Source organism: Triticum aestivum, chromosome 2B (assembly GCF_018294505.1).
Source record: "Triticum aestivum cultivar Chinese Spring chromosome 2B, IWGSC CS RefSeq v2.1, whole genome shotgun sequence".
In the NCBI taxonomy this organism is placed as follows: domain Eukaryota; kingdom Viridiplantae; phylum Streptophyta; class Magnoliopsida; order Poales; family Poaceae; genus Triticum; species Triticum aestivum.
In genome coordinates, this window is record NC_057798.1 from 721097954 (window position 1) to 721110117 (window position 12164).

General features: G+C 48.7%; 2 protein-coding genes across 3 annotated transcripts; both read left to right on the forward strand.

Annotated features, from left to right (window-relative positions):
* The first annotated feature begins 754 nt into the window (after window positions 1-754).
* Window positions 755-3488, forward strand: LOC123046947 (uncharacterized). 2 transcript variants are annotated; one of them, XM_044470404.1, is made up of 5 exons: window positions 755-1375; window positions 1722-1810; window positions 1937-1976; window positions 2698-2829; window positions 2934-3488. In XM_044470404.1, the coding sequence occupies exons 2-5, from the start codon at window positions 1780-1782 to the stop codon at window positions 3229-3231; spliced, it is 501 nt and encodes a 166-aa protein (XP_044326339.1). In that variant the 5' UTR covers window positions 755-1375; window positions 1722-1779; the 3' UTR covers window positions 3232-3488. The 2 variants fall into 2 exon arrangements, with proteins under 2 accessions (XP_044326339.1, XP_044326338.1); XM_044470403.1 differs by having other exon boundaries at window positions 755-1810.
* Window positions 3489-4391: 903 nt separating this feature from the next.
* Window positions 4392-7692, forward strand: LOC123046946 (FBD-associated F-box protein At5g60610-like). Its single transcript, XM_044470402.1, has one exon. The coding sequence runs from the start codon at window positions 4527-4529 to the stop codon at window positions 6075-6077; it is 1551 nt and encodes a 516-aa protein (XP_044326337.1). The 5' UTR covers window positions 4392-4526; the 3' UTR covers window positions 6078-7692.
* The last annotated feature ends 4472 nt before the right edge of the window (window positions 7693-12164 follow it).

Below are 12164 nucleotides of genomic sequence, written 5' to 3' on the forward strand. Positions count from 1 at the left end.
CTCGTGTTGGTGGCCTCGGTGAAACGGTGAAGATGGTGCGATATCCGTGGTGGCACAGGCTGGTGGGCGGCATGTTGGGCAGTGCGCTTCCGATTGTCTTGGGTGGCGGTGGTGGTTTCGGGGCGGGAGAAATCTCTGGCGGCTCGTTCGCCACCGGCGCGGCTGCGCCCGTGGGCGTTGCCGGACCCTCCTGAGGGGCGTCGGTGATACCCCCTTCCCCACTGCCACCCGCGTACCGGGGGAAATCCTAGGACTTGTCCGGGCAGCAGCGGCGTCGTCGTCGCATTTCTTCCTGAAGATGTTGCTTGGTGCGCGAGGCTTCGGAGTGCTTGGCGGGCGGTGGTTCTTCTCCGGTGGGTGCAGCGGGTGTCGGTCATCTTTGCTTAGTTGAGCTGCCGGCGTCGGCATTTGTTTTTTTTCTTTCTCTCCCTTTTTCTTTTGGGCTTGTTTGTGTTGCCGCCCCAGCTAACTGGTTGTATCGGTTGGACGTTGCTTTATAATCTAAAGCGGGGGAAACCCTCTTTCGTGACAAACCGCGGTGTTCCCTGTTCCACTTCCACTATCGAGTGCAACACTACTCCATCCAGAAGGGGAAAATATACGATAACCCCCCAGTTCGCGCGCCTTCGATCATATGCCCCCCTTTGTGTCACTGACATGTGGGGCCCCACATGTCAGTGACACAAAGGGGGGCATATGATCGAAGGCGCGCGAATTGGGGGGTTATCATCAATTGCCCCATCCAGGAGCGCCCTCCTCTGCACCTGACCTGCCATGCCCCCGCCTCCCGCTCCCGCTCCCGCCGTCCCATCGGTGGTCTCCTCGGGCCGTGGCACCGACCTTGGTCCCCGCGCTCAAGCCCTCCTGCAACCCGTCCCGTCCGACCTCTCGACCGTGATACGCTCCGCGGCACGCCTCTTGCCGCCTCCGCCTCCCGCTTCGGAGCGCCGCCGTCCTCCGCCGCCGCTTGGAGGAGAGCCCCCTCTGCCCTCCTTCCGCGGCCACGCGCCGACGTGCCTCTGCGTACCCGTTCCTCGGCCGCGGGTGTCTGCTACGTGTTCGACCAAATGCTTCAGTGCCCGTTTCCCCTTTCTCCTACAGTATTTTACAACTTCCAGAAAATCGCGATCCTGCGCTACTACGCCCCGTAGCAATTCCACCCGCACTCATTTGACCTGGGCTAGCTTCATCGCTCAAAGAAAGGGACGTTTTAGTGTAGCACTTTGTCATCTCTATACCTGCAAACCTTATCAACGGCACATTTATTTAATAGTGGAGTGTTCAGAATGCTTAGTCCCCATGGCATGTTTGTGTATGCCAGCTCTGTTTTCAAACTGAGAATGCTGCAGCCTTCAGACTGCACGGGCCATTGAAGGTTTTGCTCTTTGCTGCTTCTTTTATCACTCTTCTCAACATTCTCTAAACATAATGGATTGCATTGCATTCATGTCTTCAGTTATGTGCTTGATTTTAGGGAAAGACTTAAAGATCTGTATTCTATTGTCTTTCTGACCGTTTGGCGAACACTTTCAGACCAGATACAACACAAGCTTTCCATATGCTACAGGCTTGCTCTTCCGTATTTCAAGAAAAAACTAATGATTTGAATCCATTTAATTTGCCCTGATTGATGGTTGATTGCTGATTTGCAGTGTAAATCTTGTGATGTCCTATCATACAATTACCTCATCCACTCTAACACGGGTTCTTTTTGTTTGCAGGGTCATTGTTCATCTTTACTTCAAGGTCTAACTTTCAATAGCATTAAACTCTGCAAATATGACCAGCTTCAAACGGCTGCTCACTTGTGGTACTTATCTATCTTTCTGAGATAGCTGTCTATCTGATTCCGCTGACCTATGCCTCAAAACCTCTTTCAGTCTTGCCATGCGGTATTGAGTATTCATGCCCTCCTACACCTTCCTACATGTTGTAGGTGAGAGCACTGCATTGCTGGGGGATTTGTTTATCCTTATGTAAGTAATAACTCACTTATGTTAGCTAATTTTGCATGCTGTATTCCTCAGATCCTGTTCACATGCCTAATAATTGAGTAGCTTGAGTTTCTCATAGATCTGCCGGTATTGTATCTCCATATAGTGGAACTTTTCAAGCAGCTTAACCTCAAGTTTTTTTTCTTTTTCTTTTTGATATCGAGGTTGTTCTGTTCTTTGTGTATGGAACTTCTTCATGACCTCTAGGCGCTGTGTTGTCTGCCTGATAAGTAGTTTGTTCGTCCAACCCAGCTTAATAATACCATAGACAATTTTGTTACTATCATTGCAACTCATGTATAAACTACTGTTGCCTGGGAAATAAAATGTCGATAACCTTGTCAGATGCAAACTATCAGCTATACCGTGTTATTTGGTTTCTTTTATACTAGAATTTTATGCCTTCTGCGACTATGGAGTTATCAGATCCTGTACATCCAACTATAGTGCCAATTAGTTGGGTTCCCATGATACTAAAAAAGAAAGTAGAGTTAACAGGAGAAATATTCAAGCATGATACCTATCATGTTGTATTGATGTGTGCTTATCAGCTCCTATACTTTCAACTACAGAGCCAATTAGTTGGATTCCCATGTTACTAAAAAAAGGAACTTAAATTTAACATAGAAATATTCAAGCATGATACATATCATATCCTTGTGCTACCAAAAGAAATAATACTATTTTTTCCCTCTAATCCCAGTTTCTACAAGTGCAATCACAACTTTTGTTGCCTTCAATTCAATGTACGGTTACTCTGGTATGGCGGTTGTGTCTCCAGGATCTTAGCAGCCACGCCATCTGGTCCTTTCGTTGGGAACTTTCAACTGGTGAGGTAACCGAGAATTCCTCCAAAGTCTTACCCCTGTCAAGCAGAAAATGTGCAAGTATTCTTTCGAGTTGTAGTCCTTTATAATTTACAATGCTGATTCTTTTCAGCTTATGGCCCAAGCATCTGACGTACATCTGCCACAAACTATTGGTCACACGGCTACTACGGTCAACCTCATCGTCACCGTCGTCTTCAGTCTCAGTATCTGATTCGCCATCAGACATCCAGGACTCCTTCTTTTTGGGCCGACCCAGAGGTAACAGCGACAATACTTCCAGGTTCTTGGTTTCACGAAGCAAGACGGCGACAGACCGGACGGCATGGCCCTCGCGCAGGCAGCCTTTGAGGCCCAGCTGCCTGAGAGGTAGCCCCCGTACGGCATCTGCGAACACGCTGCTGTGGTAAGCCATTGATGGGCGTAAGGAAAGGTGGAGATGCGCCAGCTCGGTGCACTGGCTGATGAGTCCTGTGACCGGAGCAACCTCAGCTGATTTCCTTTTGGAGAGGTCTTCACAGATTTCTATCGTCAGCGCCATGATTCCTTTGTAGTTTGCAACATCGAAGAGCGACTCGAGGGGAATGCCGCCTTTGTAGTGCAGTGATTTCAGGCGCGAGCTGTGCAGCTTGACGTGGCTGGCATGGTGGCAGCAGATCATGGTGAACCTCCGCAAGTGTGCGCTCTTCACTGAGATCTCAGTGACGCTCGGGAGCTCTTGCAGCGTCAGGTCGGCGAGGCGCGGGCAACTTGAGAGCAGCAGCTGCAGTTGCCCTTTGGGGTCCATGATCCTGGCGAGGTAGAGCGTCTCCAGCGACGAGACGACCACCCCCTGCGTCAGGTCGAGCGTCCAGTTGGTGAGCCGCAGGCGCCGGAGCGTGCTGCACCCGAAGAAATGGGGCTGCGTCTTGATGTTTCTGTTCCGCTGGTGGACCTCGAAGTCCGCCGAGGCCTTCTCCGACGAGCCAAAGGGGCAGAGCCGGCGTCCGGGGTCGTGCCAGTACCTGAGCTTGACGTCGATCTCCTCGATCCCGGAGTAGACGGCGGAGACGATCCACTGGTCGAGCAGGTCTTGTGGCGGGAACATGGCGTCGAGGCGGAGGGTGCGGATGGGCGTCCCGGGGGGCTTGCAGAGGATCGCGCCCGTCACCATCTGGTCGAAGCAGACCGGGCGGTTCTTGCCGCCGGACCAGCGGTCCAGCGTGCCTTTCTTGGGGTCCGTGAGGTCGACGACGGGGACGGCCGCGTAGACGCCGCGCCAACGGCGAGAGAGCGCGCTGGTGCGCACGGCCTCGTCGGACGGGAGGTGGGAGAGCACGAGCTGGAGCGCCTTGTCCGGGAGAGCGCTCAGCCGGTCCTCCTGCCTCCCCCTCTTCATCTCCGTCGATGGACGAGACGCCAATCACGCGATGCGTACGTGCTTCTTTTTTATGCTGCCCAGCCCGTCGCGCGCCTTTGGTATTTGACGAGGAAATTTGAGTCGGCGCTCGCACAGATATCCACCGACTCTGTTTTGATGTCCGTTAGGAACACGCTGGTGACTCACCACCACCGCCTATGAAACGGATACGAGACTCTCTCGTTGCGCCGGAAATCCTTGATATATTGCTAGTGCTACTTCGGATCGATCTCCTGTCTCGTTTGATCGAATAGCCGGCTTCTCCTGGAAGGCTTGAACCGAAGCTGCAACCTGTAAGGCACCGGTATGGCTTCACCTTCGCGCAAGAAGCCGTCGTCATCCTCGTCGGGACGGCGAGACCGCATCAGCGACCTCCCCGACGACCTGCTGGGCCACGTCCTCTCCTTCCTGCCCACCAAGGAAGCCGGCCGTGCGGCCATGCTTGGCCGCCGGTGGCGCGACATCTTCTGCAGCGTCCACACCATCTCGTCCGAGGAGCGTGAGGGCCAGAGGGCCGGCGACTGGGACACCTACTTCTACGAGGCACAGGAGAGGAGGAGCTGCAGCACTGCGCTCCTCCAGAGCATCAGCGCCGCGCTCCTCCACCGCCGCCGGCGCCCCGGCCTCATGGTGCCGCTGCGCAGCTTCCGCTTCGCCTTCGACAGCTACCATGGGTGGGACAAGGGCGCCGTCGACCAGTGGCTCTTCGAGGTGCTGCGGCAGCGCACCCAAGACCAGGAGCTCCACCTTGACCTGCGCTTCTTCATCGGCCCCATCTGTGCACGCGGCAGTGTTAATGGCGACGACGAAGAAAAAGAGTCGAACGACAATAAGTCGTGGGGGCATGTCCTTCCGAGAACGCTCTTCTCCTGTAGAGCCGTGCGGACGATGTGCCTCAGCTATTGCAAACTGAATCTACCCGAGGTCGTCGACCTGCCATTTCTCGAGACGCTGCGCCTGACCAGCATACGAGGTGACTCCGAAGAAACCATCCAAAAACTCATCTGGAGCTGCCCCCGACTTGCTGACTTGACGCTGGAGGCCAACAACCGTCTGAAAAAACTCACCGTTCTCGACAAACGCCTCCGTAGGTTCGCCCTCCGGTGCTGCCACAACGTGACGCAAGTAAGCATCGACGCGTCGACGCTAAGATGCCTAGAATACAGCGGCTCCGTACCAGAGGAGTCGCTCATGTCCCTACGCGGCTCACCGGCAGTGTCCTCGTGCACCATCCGCTTCTGCAAGGTGAGATCCAATGAGTCGGAGTTTGTCCGGTTCAGAAAACTCCTTGAGATAGTCTCGGACTCAAAACACCTGCACCTGCACCACCGTGGCTTGGGCAGTGAATTCTTCACGGTGTCCCCCTTGTTTGCCAACCTCACGCGGCTTGAGCTACAGGGTCCCATCGAAAACAGTGACACCGTTGATACGGTCAAGAGGATACTGGAGCAGACGCCAAACCTCGAGGTTCTCTCGCTCTACATGGAGGAGCGGCAGCAGGACGTGGAGAAGCGGAGACGAAGAGAGGAGAAGATCAGGTACCGACAGCTCTATGGAAGGGTTGTAGGTGATGATCAGGAGGAGTACGACCGGTCCGTGGATCTTTGCAATCTCAGAGTTCCCGACAGTTCGTGCTTTTCGTTGCCGTGCCTGCGTCGTCGATTGAAGGAGATCAATATGGTTAACTACCAGTGTGACGTGCAGCATAGGGTGTTGGCCAGCCTGCTGTTTCGCAATGCGCTTGTGCTCGAAAGGATGTGTGTCGTGTTTGTCAAGGGGCTGTTCGCCGTGCAGGTTGAGCTGAGGAAGGAGATCGAGAGCTGGGTAGTGGCCAAGCCAGACAAGAGTTTCATGTAATTGGAGTAAATTTTGACCATGACATTATTGATTACAAGTAGATTACTTGACAAATTAATGAACACGTAGCTTAGTAGTGCAAGTAGAAGCAAGAGAGGAACTCCTAGTCAAGGTTTCGTCTATGAACGAGTTCTGATAAAAAATAAAAATCTTTTCACGGTTAACTGGGAGTCATCAATAATATAAAGTCTTGGTTTTGCTAATTCCCCGTTGGTCCAAATGAAAGTGCCGCCAAATGCTCATAACTTTTGGTGGCGTCAGTAAGAAGTTTATACCAGGTCGTGCCATATTGAATGAGAGACATATTGAACGGATTCCGTTCTATCAATCTTATGGGTGAAAGGAGACCATTTGGCATGTGATATTTGAATGCACTGGGCGAAGCTTTCCTAGCAGGAGCTCAGGGCAAGTCAGTCAAGGTAACAGAAATTCACCCGAGCTAATTGGGCCATTGATCTCAAAGGCGACCAGGTATATGGTGATGAAGATGTTGTTATTTTATGTGGAGGTTGGGTTGTGTGGTCAGTAGGGAATGCTAGACACCGCAAAGAGCGGGTTAGATCGTTTTCCGAGTGGTGAAGTGGACCGCAAAGTAACTCAGGTGTGCGCTCAAAACGTACAGGCGAAATAACAGGTAACAGAGGAGGGTTATGCTGAAAATGAATGAATGTGGATGGCAAGCTAGTTGACCATTAAAGACAGTAAAACCGCATCTAATCCCTGCCCTCTCACGAATTGAGCGTTCCTGGCCGTTTGATTTAGTCCAGTGGACATTCCTGATCGTTCGATCATCCCTTGATGCTGTGTTTGCCTCGAAATGGGCTACATGCTGTAAGGGCAGCTACTCCCATGACTTTTTTGGAGCCATGTGGTTAACTGGGCCTCCATGTTCAGCCCAATATCGTGAACGACGCTCGGAGACACAGCGCTCTCGTCTCCGTAATATACAAGAAAAAAAATCGAGAGAGAGGAAAGAATCACGGGAGGTCGATACAGAGAGGACGCCGCGGGTGCTGGATACAGGCGCGAGAGGATCCAGTCGCGTGCGAGGGAATCCATGGCCGGTCGATCCAGCACCGGGAGATCGCCAGCGAGGTAGAAAGGGGGTAATGGCGCCTCATCTTTTGGAAACTGCTCCGCTTAGACTTCAAACACACAATTAATCTTCAGTTTCTATGCACACATAGACAGAGATTGATGAGGATGCAGTGCGCGGAGCAGCCGTTTCTACAGAACATTAATGCTTTAATGGAGTGAGGTGCGCCTCAAGACGGATGGTGGAGGTCAGGTACCTACATATGCTCTGTACGGTCACCCAGGTTATTCTCCCTTCTTCCTCCAGCAGTACTGCAGTAGCATCCAGAACTACGCTTCTCCACTATGTCGCCCCTCATCCTCAATTTTGATGCAGATTTCCCTTTCCCAATACAATCCCTTGGCACTCAATATACGTACTCTGCTCGGGCTCCTGCTGATGCTGTTTTCCGCTTTTAATTTGTTGCAGTTATTGTCACCCAAGTGTTTGGGATTGCTTCTGGCTTATTGGTTCAACAAATTTCTGTAGGGTGTTTTTGGGGTTACTTTTGTTCTTGAGTTCTAAAACTGAGGATCCCAATGGCTGCTCAAAGGTAAGTTTACTCGAATGTCATATTTTATTCCATAGTCACTGTATTCATATGATTGCTTACTTTCCATTTTTATCTGTTCGTAAATATTCATGACATACTACAGTCCACTATTATTTTTGCTATATATATGCATCAGGTTGTTTAGGATGGTAGATCCTTACACGCAAGCATAATGTTGTTGTACACACTCTTAGTTTGTTCCTATATGATAAAATGACATATCTAATGTCTGTACAGTTTTTGCAAAGAAGAAAGGATTGTTGAATGTTTGGTGCTTCCAGTGTGTGCGTGCCTGATTGTGGAGGTATGTTACAATTTCACTGCATAAGATATGGATATGTGGGATGTGGCTTCGCCTATTGTCCCTCGGCCTCAACTCGGCGTTAGGCGCCAGCAGTGCGAGCGCCATGAAAACGACCTTCCACCACCATTGGAGGCAGCTGGAGACAGAATCTAAACTGTGGACGTCCCTTTCCTTTTCTCCCGTCAAGGTATGACGCCACCGTAAATCTTTAGTCCGTAGATTGGTTACTGAGGATTGCGTTCCTCCTTTCCTCCTGCAGAGATTTCTCAGTCCGTGTCGCTAAATCAACTGCTTCTGACCATAAGTCTGTGCCTAGATCCATTGAGGACTTCTTGTTTTGTTTTGTTTTGTTTTGTTTGGGTAGTTGTTTAGATACAAGATTCCGCCCAGACTGGCCGAAGAGGTTTCGGCTCCTATTACTGAATCAAATGAGATTTAGTGAGAAACCTTAATAGAGGTAGGGCTTGATTCTTGTGAAAAGGAACACCCCTATAACATATTTCACCTGCTGCTCGTAAAGATTACTAATACTGGCACCTGCATGGTTGGTGCTTTTCTCCTTGCACACCACTGCTATGGAATCTGATTGGAAGTGCCATGCGTCTAGACCAACTACGATTAGCAATGAACCACCTAAGAACTCTAGCTAGATGCTTATTACTGAAATATGATTGTTTTTGTTGGCAAGAAATCTATCAAAAAAACATATACAATTAGTGCTTTCTCAAATTCCTCTTCTTCTTTCTTTGTGCTTTTCTGTAGATCCAGCTCTCCAGTTACCTGTTGTAGAAGGAGAGGATTTTTTATCATCTTTCATCCATGAACAACTGAGATGTTTTTTCTTATCTTCGTTTATAGAGAGCCACTTCAGTTCCCAAGTGGACTTTCTTCACAACATCGACCAGGAAAAGAATCTACAGTTTAGTCTTTTTCGGTTACTTCAGAATGTAGCGTAATCAAACGGCTTCTCACATTCCAATTAAGTAAAGTCTATTTTGCACTCTATCTGCAACTTTCTCCTTTGGGGGTATTCGAATTATTTTCAGTATTATTGGGCAGGTTTATAGATGATTCTTTATTTTTTACAAAGCTGGGCAGAAAGAAGAAGAGCAGAGCTTTTTGTTTCCAAAGCCTGCCGAGCCTGGCAACTTTTGAGTGATCCTACCCGAAGTAAGATTTGTACTTAAATTGCTATGACAGGCTAAATAAAGATCCAACTCAAGTACCCTTCTTCCCAGGTTAAGGAGAGAACTGGCTTGATGAACTCTTTTGTTCACCACACACTGGCCCCATTCACACTTTTCTGCTGGACCGAAACTGTGGAGAACACCAGGTAAGAGGAATCAAAGAAATGTGATTATAAGACATGATGTTAACATCATTTGTATGAATTTTATTTCTTGTACTATTGTGCCTAAACATTTCTCTCTTAATAATTCCAAAAACCTCAAATTTAAATATGGCAGCACCAGCACTGTATCTTATTTTTGTTTATAATCTGTGTATCTATAATCGTCCTACCCTTCTCAGCATTTCTTTTACCTGGTAGCTTTTCATTTTCGGTGGAACTTACAAGCATTATCATTATTTATTTTTCTCATTCATAATTTGTATCATATGAAAGTTGCTTTACATGTCAGTCTCTTTCTGCAGAAAGAACTGCATATACTGGACACTTGAGAGGTGGTTTTAACAACCTATATTGTCCTGACTGACCGTGAGTGAGGCTACACTAATCAATCTGTACATAATGCTTTTATCTGTTTTCCAGTCTGCATACTTTGTGAGTTTGCACTGTTCCTAGATGTAAAGATATGTAAATAGAACTATTTATATTGCTTTACATGCAACCTATTTATCATGATGTATCTATCATTCTCAAACTTTGTATTGCAAATTTCGGCGACTTTTTGCTAGAGTTATTTTGGGAGCCAAAACAGTAGACGATCAATCACAAAACATGTTTCCATCAGCCATCCTAATTTAAATCGCATACACTTGATACCACGACTCGAACCAACACGTATGAATGTGCTCTCAGATGAATAGTAAATTCAAAATAAATAGTAAATAAAATTGAAAAATTCTGTCTTGCGTACATGTTCTTGTTAGTGTGACAAGCGTGCTTGACAACTTTCATGCAAAACGGGCTAGCAGTACTTCGTTGATGAAAAAACAAAATTAAGTGCAACATTTGGTATTCAACTTGTTTTTTTTTCAGAGGTTAAAATGCTTAAGCTTTTCCCCTAAAAAATTGTTGGTAGCATTGGAGTGTGACAAACCTATCTCTTTTTTTTGACATTTGCAACAAAAAAAAATGGTGCGCAGGAGCATATGTTCCCAAGAGCCGAATTGAACCGAATTGGATTTCCTGGAATACAGTACTTTCTTGTGAATCAATTGGATTCCTCTCTACAATTACATAGTACTGTTGTAGATCGACTGGCTCCTCTCCCCGATTACATATCATTTTTTTGCGAGTCCCGATTACATATCATTGTGTTGAAAAATCAAGTGGAGGCAAGAACAACCTACAAGGAAGCCCAATACATCAAAACATTGCATACAAAGTATATAAATTACTTCCAAGTCCCTAAAAACTAAAATTAGGCATGGACGGGCGCAGCAACGCGCGCCATTAACGATCTAGTTATAGATGAAGGGGCAACAGGTCTGGACGTACGAGGTCATGCATGTGTTATGCTCAGAGGCCAAGCTATATGGTATGACCAAGCTGCTGCAATGATCATGGAAGCTCTAGCGGTCAAGGGTAGAGTTAGATTAGCATGTGATCTAGGCCTCTCCCATATCATTGCTGGAACTGATGCGAAGGAAGTTGTCAAGCTGTGGAGATATTAGGAGCAGGGATGATTTGAGATTGCGTCGATTCTCCAAGGCGCGTGCTAGAAATCATCTGACTGATGTGTGTGTAAGATCAGCCGCCTGGACCACCGTTAGATTGATCCGTTGGATCCGTCCGTGAGAGTTTACGTGCACCTGTCGCTTTCCACCGTGCGTACTTTTTTTTTTTTGAGAATCACCGGGAGAGGAGTCCCTCCACTTGAATATATTGCTCAAAGTGGCCATAATGCTAGGAGAGTGATCCAGTTTATAAGGAAATCCGGATCGAAAACCTTAACAAATTGACCCCGTTTATGAGGAAAACCGGGCCGAAAACCAGACAAGTAGCAAGTGTTACAAGGAAAGGAGAGGAACAGGATGCCCAACATAAGGCAAGACCTAGCTAGCATACTAACATGACCAGGTAGATGAGGGGTGCGTCGAGGGATCACAATACCAAGACTCTACAAACAGCCTAATGCACCGCACCGGCGTGCGTATCAAACATCACGACACAACAGAGGAGCATCCACAGTCAACGAGTGCCAAAGCTTAACACGAACCTTGTGCCAAAGCTTAACACGAACCTTGACTGAGCGCTCCGCCACAGAAGTTCAAGACGATTAGCAAGTCGGGGAGGCGTCATTGCGTCGTCATTGAGCAAAGTGAATTAAGACGAGACCAAGAGCCCGAGGCTCGCCTCAACAGAACAGGGTCATGAGCATGCATAGTAGCAGGCCGGAGACCACACATAGGACAGCTGAAGAGAAACACCTGAAGAAGAACACACCACCCTCGGTCCTGAGCAGGCCGCACCACCACCACCAAACGCACCACCCACAACTACACGCAGCAGCAGAAGCCGTTGTTTGGGTCTCCAAGACAACGCCTCCAAGGAGGTAGTGTTGTCGAGCACACAACACCGTCATCCGATCCGGCAAGCCCGATCTTGGGTTTTTACCTGGAGACCACAAACAAAGAATTGTAGGTGCTGTAGCTCCACGATGGCACCTCCTGCCAAGAAAACGACGTCCGTAGACGCCACTACCGTCGGCATCAGCAGAGTCGATGCAGGGTTCTCACCCGGAGTTTGAGCACATCCCTACAGCAAGACGACAGCCAACCACCACCGCCGTTGAACCCTCCAACGATGAAGAAGCATGACAAACCGCCTCAGCCAGCCGCACCTCGCGAAGACCACCGACAGCCAAACTTAACACTAGACGCTAGATCCACCAATGGCCGGCCGAACGCAGAGCCATTGGACGTACCGGCCAGTCTTCATTTCTTTCTGTTCAGTATCATTGTTATTAC